Raw genomic sequence first — 12993 nt, 5'->3', positions numbered from 1 at the left:
ATAACTACCGACTGAGCCCGTGTCTTGCAGCGCTGCTTCAACCCCGCCATGGCTTTTGCACTCAGCAGTAATGGCCCCATTACTATGATCATTTACTCTAGGAACTCTTTTTAAACGCGTTGTGAGAAGGTTAGCGGCTTCGGAATGCCTCATTAGTAATTGAGCAGCGTTTTGCTTTAGTTGGTTCCATAGTACGATCAGAGGGCACAGCGCGGCCTCCCAGAGCCTGCCTGGAAAGGGAACACAGCATCTTTGTGCGTGTCCCCCCCACCCGCTCCCCCCCCCCCATTCCACTCTCCCTTTGGAGAGGCTAACAATAATCTGAGTGTTTCAGTTTACAAGCCAGTGTCGGGAGAGGGTCTGGCACAAACGCGAGATTTAAAAATCTGCGTCACACCAGCTGTCTAGCGGCAGGCAGCTGGGGGAGGGCGGGATGGAAGTGGACGATATTAAGCAACTGTCTGGGAGATTTGCGAAAGCTTAAGGCGCGATGCAGATCCAGGGTGAATGTTTGCAAGCACCAGAGGCTTTCAGTCAGCTCCCCGTCCCTGATGTGTAATCCTGGCTACACACGGTGAGTGATGAGTGCTCCGTGCGGGCTGCCGCGGGTCCTTGAGTCATCGGCCACGACTGATGGACTTGCACACAGCACTCATTTCCCCGGGAATTCCCCAGGGCGATACAGTCACACTGCGGATACAATTGATTCATGCAAAGCTCACACTTTCGCTGTGAATATTTGCCTCTAACAGATTTGTAAGAGGGGTGCAATCTACCCAGTGCTCCCTCTGCGAACTTTTTAGAGGGACCACAATTGCAATATAAATATGCAGAGACATCTCTCCTGCTCTACAGGAGCCCAAGGATAAGTAATGGCTAAAAAGCCTGCTCATCCCTGCACAACTGTAAACCAACAGAGATTCCAATAAGCAGAGGCGTTGCTAGGGGGGAGGGTTTAAGGGGGCTATAGCCCCTGGTCTTTTGGTTGTAGCCCCGGATAGAATCTCAGGAGCTACAGCCAAAAGGCTAGCTAGCTCCCAGTCCCAACAGTTCCGACATCAGCATAGCCCCGGGTCCTTTCCAGACCTAGTAACACCCCTGCCAATAAGGATGGTGAAACAGGCACGGTCAAGAGATATACCATCGTCACCTAGTGGGGCAACGTGGCCGAGGGTGGCTGTACTCTTAATAGGGGTGTGAACGTGATAACAGAATCAACCCAAACACCAGTAGTACAACAGTCCGAAAATAAAGGTATGTACAACCAAGGTTCTATAAAAATATATATACTTTAATTAAACCTACCAATGTGCAATAATAGCTCACTATACACTCGGAATTGCAGAATGTACATGTAGCAAGCACTCTGGGTAGTTTAGCCTGGGTTACATGCAAGCATTTGCAACACTGTCCCTTAAAAGTATATGTCATTGGGCCTCATTACGAATGTGGCGGTAAGGCAAGCAATGTTGTTACCATACCACCACATTACGAGTTCTGCTTGCGGGTGCCGCTCTGCACACCAGGCGTGCAGAGCGACACCCGCGAGCAGAACTCGTGATTGCACCTGCACCGTTATAAACGGTGCCGGTGCAACCATGCTCTCCACCCCCATTCTGCCCTATGGGACAGAATGGGGATCGGGAGCCCGGCCATACCAGCACCCGCAAATGGGCAATTACCGGCCCATTCAACACATAATGGGCCGGTAATGGCCCATTCGCGGGTGCCAGTGCCGGTAGTGAGTTTGGCGGTAGATGTGCCCTTTTAAGGGCACGGCTACCGCCAAACTTGTAATGATGCCCATTATCTTTATAGAAAAAGGTGCAATAGGGTGGCTTGTTAGTCCCTAAATTCCCAAAAGTGGACCTCACAAAAGTATGTTAATATGTTCTTGGGGAGTTCTATGATGTCAAACCAGGCTTCGGGATGCTGCCTTTGCCGGCCGAGCCAGATTCTGATGAGGTGAGTTGTGCTGGCCTAGGCAGCGAGTCAGCATCAAGTTGGTTGAAAACAAAGCTCTGCGTGTTTCCAAAGCATCATTTTAGTAATGCAGTTCAGTGAGACACCAGGTTCAGTTTGAAGGTCAAGACAGTCCGAGACAATGGTACTGCTTTGAGTCAACGCGTGACACGATATTCCTCTTGTTCATATCAAGATCGGTGTGGTTTGATACTGTGACCTTAGTCATTCGATGTATTGTTCAAAGATGCAGCAGTTCAAAGTCATCTGCAGTTGTGATCAGGTATTCGAGCCAAACAGGTGACATGCTTTTCTGGTATGATACAGTGTTCAGCCAGTTCGATGAATGCAAAACAGTGGTTTGAAGAAGTTCGAAGAGTGTGAAGGTTTAAAGATGTCCGAACATGACTGACTCTTATGCGAGCATGGATCGAAGCTGCAGAATACAGGAATCTAGCTGCTTGGCATCTTCTGGTGTTGTGAATACCAATCCAGGGGTCCAGAGACAACATTAGTCCTTTTCATCTTCAATCCCAGTTTGGGTAAACTATCTGGCCCCTGCAGTAGGCCTTCACCTACAGTGAGGAATCTGGGTATCGGTTCTCCTGGCAGGGACTGCAGGTGTCTGCTCGACACCAGTCATCTCCAATATTCCATGGGGATGGAACACTTGTCTTCACCTCGGGGAGAGGTCCCAACAAATTCCTCTGCCTTTAAGAGTCCAAGATTAATCAAAGCAGTGGAAAACCCTTTCCTTATAAAGGAAAGAGTTGACTGGGGATTTCATCAAAGCACGACTGCTTTAAGGGGTCCAATCCCTGACAAGGTGACAAATTACTTTTGCCTTCTTCCATCAGACCCAAAATGCTTTGCTCTGCAGGAAGTGGATGAGGTAGGAAGGAAAGAGAACCCTACCGAAAACCAAGACGGAGGAACCCAGCTACCAGTCCCTTCTGCTCTGTCTGACTGTCCTAACATCACCCCCTTCCAAAAATGATAGCTTCAAAGGCACCATTGAATGCAACACCCTAGTGTAAGGCTGGTCCTTTTTTTATGGGTGTGCCTCTTTTAAGCATGGCTCCCAGGAGGAGTCTAGCCTGGAGTTTCCTGGGCTAGGCAGCTGTTACCCAACCTCTGGCTGAGCAGAGACATGCAGTCTGGCTAGAATGGGCATAGCAATTCAATGACTGGGCTGAGCTCACAGGGTTGACACAAATATCATACAAATGATGTGGCTTTAATAATTGAGTGAACAATCAGTCACCATACCAAAACCTAGGTATGGCTTAAATATTAGAGGGCACCCTGCCACCAGTCAGATAGTTTAACACAACTAGTAGGTATTTAGATTAGAGGGGCAGATTTAAATGCAATGCTTGTCTGCAATGGTTTTGCTGCCACGGCAGCTGTCAAGCAGTGCACCTACAACATTTGAACCTGCTCCATGCTAGGCTTTGACACCCTTATCAGATGACAAACCTTCACAAAATATTTCTAATCTAACTACCTAATTTGCTTACTGACAGTCAGTCCAGACTATGTAACAGTGGACATGTTTTACCTTTGCATTCAGGTTATGAGGGCGCATACTAATCTAGGCAATCTAGGGATCTCCTTAAAGTCTCCTTAAGGTTTCCCGTGCTACCCTAAAGGCAGATGTATTGTATTGTACTGGGGAATTTATACAGCACAACTTTCGCCCAAAGGCATCTTGGTGCTAGACAGCCAGCGTAAAGAACTATCAAGCCCGGCTTCAAAATGGGTGGGTTTTCAGATATTGCCTAAAAAACAGGTGATCCCTGGCGGAATAAAGTGGCAAAGGAAGCGAGTTCCAAAGTCTGGCGGAAGCAACAGAGAATGCTCGGCCACCAATACGTATAAACTTGACATGAGGGACCAAAACAAGACAAGCGTGGTGCAAGCGCAAGGCCTGGGCCAAGATGTAAAGGCAAAATCTCAGCTGTGGATATTCTGCGCACAGGCTGTAGAAAGTGTGATGCACCCAACAAAGGGTCTTTAAAAGGATGCGCTTGGCCACAGGGAGCTAATGGAGGCAGCATAATACTAACCCTAAACTGAACAACTATGAACGGAAGAACTTTATAAGACTTTGGTCACACACAGCACTGGTCTGCTTTTCGGTTGAAAGAGTGGCAGAAATGTTTACTCCCAGATCCTTCACGAACGGAACAGGAAAATGGCCAAGTGACAATACCCTGAAAAGATGAATTTTGTCTTTGTAGTGCATGAAAAGTTTACATTGAATACAGAGATGAGATGGAACACGATGCATTTGGAAAGTCTTGTAGTGGCTTTCACACAGTAACTAACTGGTTACCGATCTCTCCAAGGCCATCATGGGGGACTTGCTGTGACATACATATGTTCTTGCAAGAGTTACAGAGGAGATGAGTTCAACCTCAATGTACTTGATGACTCACCCCTGGATGTGTGCATGACTGCAGTCTGCATAATCAGCCGGGTGTCTCCCGTTTAGATGTGCAAGCAGGTTTCTAAAGGGTACTCGGTTCCTGTTGCACCACTTCAGTTTCACAGTTCAGTCTTTTAGTAACCACAGGCCACGGTCGTTGCTGGTTACCAGCGCTCATAGTAACTATGTCTGTGTGTCTTGATGTAGGATCCTCACAGGGTTAGCAACAAGGGAAGCAAAGGGTCTTGGATCTGGTGACGTGGCTCTCAATTCCAGACACCATTCAGGCATCCGGCCATATCTTTATCTGGTATCTGCAGCCTACATGCATGTCCCATAGACCATCGCAGTCTACGACATTGGGTTGTGGTTCTCTATACTGGATATACACAAGGGTTCCTCATAGGGACTCTCGCAGGTGATATCTGGCCAGACTCCTACACAGAAAGGGCTGCCACCAAGCAGTGCAGCCCAAGCAGACATCTGTGGGAAGCTACTCACTCCTACAGAGTCCTGTGCCTGATGAGGCCTTAGATGAGAACTCAATGGGAAACGCATCATTTTTCTAGGCACAGACACATTCAAGGATAGTGGGCCTTCACTTCAGAGCGTAGGGACTGTCAATTTCATATGTTCATGCTATGCATTTAAATCATTCCTGCATCTTGCGGACACCGGTTCTGTGGCCATCGGATATCGCCAAATAGCATTGATTTGTTTTTCGGGTTCATCAGAATGAGTAGTGGCTGGGCACAAACTCTGCGCTTTGAATGTCCTTTTTGACATTTTGCAGCACAGTTTTGTTGCGTGAGAACAGTTGCAATGAGCTAGAATGCTCTGTGTTATGTGTTACAATATGTTGCATGTGTTCAGATTCTCGTGCCATTTCTGAGCATTCTGCAACTTCCAGTGCAGGAGGTGAGGTTCGCCTGCCTGTGAAAAGTATTTTTTGTTGCATTTATAACCTTTGTTTACTGATTCTAATACCATGCAAAACACGAAATATCATCCCAACTGCGACTGCCCCCTTGTATTCAGATTTGACAGGACCTTTCAGTTGGGTTCTTGTGATATCTTGACATCAAATAAGGTGTCAACTTCCATGTTCACCTACTCAGCGCTTGTGACATCAGACGGCTCGTTATGTTTCTCCTTCCATTGGCTTGCATGGCAGGAAGGCATAGCAGATTGACATTTCCCAACTTTACCAAGGGCAAAATGTATGCCTAATAGCACAGCCGCCCAGCACAGCCACTGGCACTGACATATACTGGGGCAATCCTACTTTATGATATGATAAGCCATTTATAACGCATTTGTACACAAGTGTTTCTAGGTGTGACAAGACAAGGGGGGGGGAGACGGAGGGAGGACAAGACAAACGATCTTACTAGGCCTTCTGTCATTCAGATCATGCAAGTGCGACAACGCAAAGTGCAGGGGGAAGGGAGAGGGGGCAGTGCCATAACATAACATAACGCTCCTAGGCCATAGAGCTCAAAGTATGGATGCTGCCCCTGGACAACCACCCATTTATTGCTTCAGAAGCCATTATTATGGCAAGTAACTGTCACCCACTGTACTGCTTCCTGTCCAGTGAATATGTACACAACAGCAGACACGTGGGATACCTTTTCATATGTTAGTGATCCATTGTGCACAGCAGCTCACTATGGGTTCCCGCAAATCCCCCCCAGAGGATAACACGGTTGTAGTGAAAGAGAGGCGTGAAGGGTTTAGTTTCCACATCATTTTGCTGATAGCTTTTCAGATTTTTAAGGACACGGGATTATGGGCAGGGTGACGTATTTTTTACTAGCAGATGTTTTACCATTCTGCCAAATCAGGAAATATGTTACCAAACTCTTTTTACACCTCCTTTTGTGTGGGGGTAAGTATCTCCGCACAAAAGCACTACTGCATGCGGAATTGACCACATGCAATAATTACCATATGCAATAAATACCAAGCCTCATGGAGTCCTATAGGGCTCCAAAATGGGGAATAACAGACAACTCAGCCTGACTCAGAATCGGCGACCAGGAATTTACTGCACGTGGTAACGGTAAATGAGTTCGGCAATAGTGTCAGAGGTTATACTGCCAAGCTCCTTATCACGCCTTAGGACATGCTGTGAAAGTGATCTGCCAGCCTTACTTAATATTTTCTGAGAGGGGCATAGAACCACTTGCTGACCTCAAACTATCCCTGTCCATGTGTCAAACTTTAGGCCTATCATTCAAGCTCATATTAGAGTGGAAAATGCTAATTCAGTTCTAATTCCAACCTAATGTATTTATTGACGTTATAAAAGAAAAGCCATCATGTTAAATCATTTACGCTCTACAGTTAAACTTACTTAATTAAATACAGAAAGAATAGCATATCCCCAGTTTTGCTATAACATTGGTGTATGGTTTGGAAAACATGCAATACACTACCTCACATTATGTGAGGGTATCATAGAAGGAAAAACTTAGTTATCCTTCTGTGATTCCTTTTTAAGCTGATATTTAGACAACAGTCACCCTAGAAGTACATACAGGTTAGTGATTTTACACAGATTTCTGCTGGCGGCAGACGTAGGACCCACTTGGTGAATCTTCACGTAGACTGGTCTGGTGGCCTAGACCAAGTCACGCTCAATTGTTCTCAATGCCTGCCAAATGCAGAGATCTCAAGCAAATAGTCCTTGTTCCCAAAAATAATACCTCATTTTTAATATGCTTATTTAGTTGCATGTTTCATCCAGGGTGAATCTACCATGCCACCATGCCAACAGTGTCTACGTTGAAAAGACAGATGATTCACGTTAGGTCAGATTGGTAAAACAGTGGTACCACCATAACATAAAATAAAATGTGGCTTGTCATACCCCCTGGATCTTTTTTTTAACACACTCTGTAAGCAATGACACAGGTTTACGGACAATTGAGGGCAGAGTTTTGCAAAACATATATAAGCGATTACATGATAACTTCCGAACAGGTCCCTGCCTCTGGCTGGTTCTTCCATTTAACTGCCCCGAAAAATGATCCCAATGGGATTTCCCAGGACCCCTACGACGACCAATCTCGTCCTTGGCACTTAAGGGGTTAATAAAAAAACCTTGCTTATGCTTATTCAACAGACACCTCAAACCCTGTCTCGTTATTGTGAAGTAGTCTTTTTTCAGACATGTATTTACTTTGGTAATTAAGTCATCATGTTTTCTGCAAAGAGACTGGCGGTAGTTTAGAATACCCATAATTTTCCTCTTTGCTTGCTTTGAGGAGGGACACGGTAGAATGGCAAGCGCACCTCTTTTTGGAGCCACCATACTATGCATTTTCCTCAAATGGCGGAGAATGGATTTGAACCCCTTACCTTCCCTTGAAAGCACAAACTTTAAACGCTTGCTACGTTACTCGGCTTTCCCCTGGCTGACCTTGTGACGTCACCATGTTCAGACCTCTTTGGTAGGCAGCCTAAGGCTGCACATGTTCCCCTCCAAATGTGCTAGATAATTACAATATGTTCGGCTTGTGTCACAGTTTTAAGCACTTTAAAGACATGTTTGTATTGCAAAGAATGCTTTCAGAACTAAACATCCAAGTTTGCATACATATGTTGGACTAACGAAACATATTATGAGGCCATAGTACAATCCATCAGCTTTCAAGGTGCTATAGATATTTTCATCAGGTTGTGGTTACCCATTTCATTTGGGAACCACCATTGGATGAAGTCTATGGGACCTCAAAAGCCAGGGCATTGCACCATCTCAGTGAATGCAAAAGGAATCAAATCTTGCATTTTGTGTGATTTGGAAACTAGACTAACACACAGACACATCCTTATTTTCATGTTGTACTGTTAAAAAAAAAACCCATTGCATTATTAACATGGTGTATGCTATGTTGTTGAAAAGACAATGCTGCGCCAGGTACCGACAAACACATCCATTGTTTGCTAAATGTAGGCACACTTATGTACTGTACAGTAAGAGGGACTGTGCACATTTTGTACACCAAACCTCAGTGCATGGATGGCACACACACTCATTGAAGGACATGTTTTTGTGGAGGGGGGGGGGGTTGGTCTGGCAAGCCATGGGAAATGCATGGGTCCGGGAAGTCGCATATAGAAGGCACTTGACTGATCATGAACTAAAGAGCGATAATAGCCCATAGCACGAGATTATTCGGCACACCTATCAGTACACTAGAACACGGTAGCTCATTCCAGTCCTGTGCAGGGTTTTGATTCTGATCACTTTTTTTTATATGAAATCACAGATCCCATATAGAGATCTAATCATGGCCAGACATGCCACTACATACTCTACATTTTGTGTTCCATGTTTATTTTTTGTTCATATTGATATGATCATCCTCAGGTCGGAAACACTGATAAGCATAGGTACATATTTTGCCGTTAATGCTTTTAGAGTCTCTGGCTTTAACACTAGTGCTGAATCCCTATTGTAAAAGCATGCTGACGTGTGGTGTTTCTGCTCACCGTGCCTCTACACTTGCACGCTGCAGATGTGAATCTGATGCAGTAAAACAGCGTATTCCTCTAAGTGCTTTGCTGTAGCGCCTGCGTTCAGCTTAATGCCTTTGCGCCGCATATAGAGAATGCCACACATTATGCAACGCTGAGTAAGAAGAAAGGCCTCCAGACCAGCCTCCTGAATACAGAAGGCCTCACCTCTGGTTATCATCCTCTGGAAATTGGAGACCACTGTGTCGTGTTGGAGAACTTAAGAGTACATGAAGGATTGTAGTGTTCAAAGTGCCTGCACAAAACTGAAGGGCCTCTCTAATCAAAACGTCTGTGGACCATGCAAAGAGATTTAAAGTAGATTCTTGTGTAAACCGCCAGCCAGTGAATCTGGAGAGGATTCTGTGAGGCGTGCTCTTTTCTAGAGGTTTGTGGCATTATGTGTGCGGCAGGATTCTGGGTCTGGAGAGCATGGCCGACGTGACCACGGCCTTGCAGATTTTGGAATCGAGGAAAGTGTTGTTCTTAATATTCTGAGGTGGAGAGAGAATGACTGCATCTCAGCGTCACTCTAACGAATCAACAAACACTGGCCATGTATCCAGACTCCCTGCACCCTGCCCATGGATAAAGCTTTCAGGGAGTGACTCCAGTGTAATGCAAAAGTACTCTGAGTTCCATAAAATGTTCTCCTGTCCCTTTGACCAAGACCTCTGTTTTGTTGATATGTAGTTTTAAAATGATCAAATTCATATAGTGATGTGCTCTGGCGAGTCTTAAACAAATGTGATCCCTGATACCCAAGCATTAAAGATAGGAGATAGGAACCTACAAATTCCTAAAACCTCCCTGGAATTGGTGACAAGGGGTACTTTTTGGTCAGGTGCCCCCATGAAATGGAATGCCTTACCACCAGCCGTAAGAAAGTGGCAGACGATCAAAGAGTTTAAAAATAAACTCAAGACCCACCTTTTTAAGTGAGGACTGGGCCACCTTCCTCTTGCGGTGGTAGTCCTAGGGACTGGACCTGCGCCTGTATGCCTCCAGGCCCTTTTGGTTGCGCATAACTCATAATAATATAATAATAATCATCATCATCATAATAATAATAATAATAATTAAGACTAATGTACCTCTGATCCGTGTGAAGTGGAACTGGACCCATCGGTTGGGAATATCAGATGCTAGAGAGTGTACATGTCGATCGATAAGAGTAGGGCCCACGTGTGGGACTTGATTACTGACTAGTATTTTACCGAAATAATGTTGGAAACTGAGTGTGGGGTATTTGCTTTGTGCCTGGCCGTGTTTTTCAGACCAGGCACTGAATTAAAGTCTGTGATATTATGGCCAAGTAGTTGGAAGCAAAATTCTGCTCCTCGTGAAACCAATCATCGCTACCCAGCTCTTGTGGCAGAGCGACTTCAGGTGCTAAAGGGTTGTCTTACAAGGTGGAGTTTCTAATCAAACATGGATGCAGACATTGACCATTCATGATATTGATCACAATTAGGCCTCTAGGGCCAAGTGCTGTGGGTTCTGTTTAGTTCCTCCTTAAAGCCACATGAGAAACTGCTCGCAAAAGCGTCGCATGTTAGCAGTACATGTTCATCTGTTGGCCTTCTGGTTAATTAAGCCCCTTTACCAGCTGGGGAGTTCCCCATACCTGTTCAGGTGCTGGCCAACTCACATATTGATTGCAGCAACTCTGTCTTGTCTGGTCTTTCAAAATTCACTTCTCCTCCACTGGGCGCTGCCGTGCAGACTCAGTGCCAGATTAAACCCAGTGGAGGCTCCTAGGCAGTGAAAATGTTGCCCCCCTCGTACATTATCTCCTATTACGTTTTTAATTTTATGCACTGCTTTATTTTGACCCATTGTCGCGGGGCCCCTAAAAGAAGTGGGGCCCATCGGCCGGCCGGTGCCTACTTGAACTGATGGATAATCCAGGACTGTGCAGACTGTTCTCAGGCTGCTGCCAGTGGAGCTGATCATTACACTATTTTCTGCTGCCCCTCAAACGCTCCTCTTCGGGCTGTGTTGTCAGCATTGATGCCAGCTCACCAGCCATAAAACCTCATGCTCTTTTCGGAAATCTCTGTGTGGGCTGCTTTCTCAATTGGGTGGGTTCCATTTTTAGTTGTTTCTGCGCATTTCCCTGCATTGTTCTGTACAGCACGGTGACATAACTTGTTTTTTAGGTATTGCAGGGTTGAAAAATGTACACTAAAAAGCAAGCACACCTTTATTATGTGTGTAACAGGATCTCTGTTGACCCCCTGTCCCCCCACCCCAAAGTTGGTCAGTAAGCATCCCTGTATAAGATATGTAAATACCGATGCATATTTAAAGGTCTGTAAGCGTAAGGAATAAACGGTTTGGTGACTGGTCATGAGCGGTGTCACCTCAGCATGTGGGGCTGGCAAGCCTCATTGCCCTTCCTAGGAAGCGCTGAGTGGAAGGGTGCACCGGCTTATTCTTTGCCTGCTGGGTAGGGACAATACTGCGCCATGCTGGTGGAATTGTGTCTGCATAAAGGAATTAGCAGACCTTTCACCTGTGCATGCTGCCACGCCCCTGGCATCCCTGCCTCTTTATTTTGCATGCCTCCCTCTCTCTCGCTGCATGCCATGTATTGCAATCCACCCTCTCAGGGTGACTCCCTACCCTCAGAACAACTTTCTCTTAACCCTCCCCTCTGCTCATGGCCTTTTTCCTTCTCCATTGTTTTTACTCTCTTCCGGTGGGCATCCTCTTTCAGTGGAGTAACTTTGCTGAAAATGTTGGGGGAGCGGGAGATTGGGGGGGCATAACATCTAAACGAATGTGGCTCCTGCCAAATTAGGGGGACAAAATGGTGTGCCACAAAAGCTGGTCCCATGTCCTCTCTCCTCTTTATTTCCATGGCTCGTCCGTATCTTTCAGTTCCGCCTCTCTCTCGCCAGCTGTCCTCCCTTCATTTCCAAAGTCTTTCTTACTCTAGCTCTAAAAGAACTACATTTCTGACTTCGTGGCACTAGTGCCTGCTGCTCTGATTGTGTCTCTCAGTGCTGGTTGTCACTCCCCGCACACAGCAACTCCCCTCACTCTTACTGGCGTGCTCCGTTTATGATTCACAATCACTGTGCTGCACAGCAACGCAGAATATGTTTTAAAATAGAGTTCATTTAATGCTTGAGGGATTTCGGAAGGTGAGGCAATGGTTCACCACTTGCCCCTCAATTCGTACCACAGCTGGTTCCATTCACACACCATTTATTAGCCATGAATTAAGATATTCCTAGGTGGGTCTATTAATAGGTGGGCCGAAATCTCCATTTGAGATGGTAGAATTTAGAAACAAAATTTAAAATTAGTAACCTATTCGTTTGTTGTCATAATTGACTCAATTCTCTATAAATGGAGATTGAAACGTGATCCTCATTCTGAATGAAAATCGATATATGGATTAATAAGCTTTCTCTGTACTCTCTTTTTCTCTCAATTGGTTGGACTTCTCCCTGAATATTATTTTACATAATGCGATTAACACCCCAATCAGTCATTTATTACATCCCGTTGCACAGCAGGTGGAGTAAAGGAGCTAACAGCCTGAAGACGAGGGGCAAGCTGGTGACCGCATGGGTGTCAGTTGGCTTCTCATCTATAAGGACACGCCGGTTAAGGGGCGTGAACCGTTATTGCCTTAGCAAAAGTGGGTGTCTAGAAGAGACTGGCACTGATGGACTTCATCCGGGCTCTGTCCTGCTGCTGGCAGGCCTTATAAGGACAGCAGATTCACCAAACTCCATGCGTATGAGATAACCCCATTGATGGCCACCATTAGGGGCAATGTGCTCGCATTGGGAGCAAGACGACGTGGAGCAACACTGGTTCGATCCCCAGGCATGCCGTTTGGAAGCGCGTTATAAGTAACCAATTATATTGTCATGTCAATGGATGGATGCTTAAAGTCCGAATCCCGGTCTCTTAATTCGGGGTGCCATTTTACAGGGATCCCTTTTCCTTTACAATGTCCCTTTCTGCCCCTTCTCTATCTCTTCATTGTAGCTATATGTAGCAGTCAACATTCGTCATCCGACTACCCACCAAACCCATACATTTGTATGTGTATA

At 45.7% G+C, this 12993-nt stretch overlaps 1 protein-coding gene across 7 annotated transcripts in view; it reads left to right on the top strand.

Annotated features, from left to right (window-relative positions):
• Window positions 1-12993, top strand: part of PDE1C (phosphodiesterase 1C) — a 2232090-nt gene that overhangs the window by 1121490 nt on the left and 1097607 nt on the right. Inside the window, exon 1 of one of the 7 annotated variants that reach the window (XM_069613225.1) lies at window positions 504-574. The exons of the other annotated variants lie outside the window; for them this stretch is intronic. Coding sequence (XP_069469326.1) covers window positions 552-574 — 23 coding nt within the window. The 5' untranslated portion in view covers window positions 504-551. Of the gene's footprint in view, window positions 1-503; window positions 575-12993 lie in introns of those variants that run through there. 7 annotated transcript variants of the gene reach the window in all.

This window comes from Ambystoma mexicanum, chromosome 5p (genome assembly GCF_040938575.1).
Source record: "Ambystoma mexicanum isolate Mex_15411 chromosome 5p, UKY_AmexF1_1, whole genome shotgun sequence".
Taxonomy (NCBI): domain Eukaryota; kingdom Metazoa; phylum Chordata; class Amphibia; order Caudata; family Ambystomatidae; genus Ambystoma; species Ambystoma mexicanum.
Note: the sequence above shows the minus strand (reverse complement) of the source record. Positions and strands in the feature narration are given on the sequence as shown.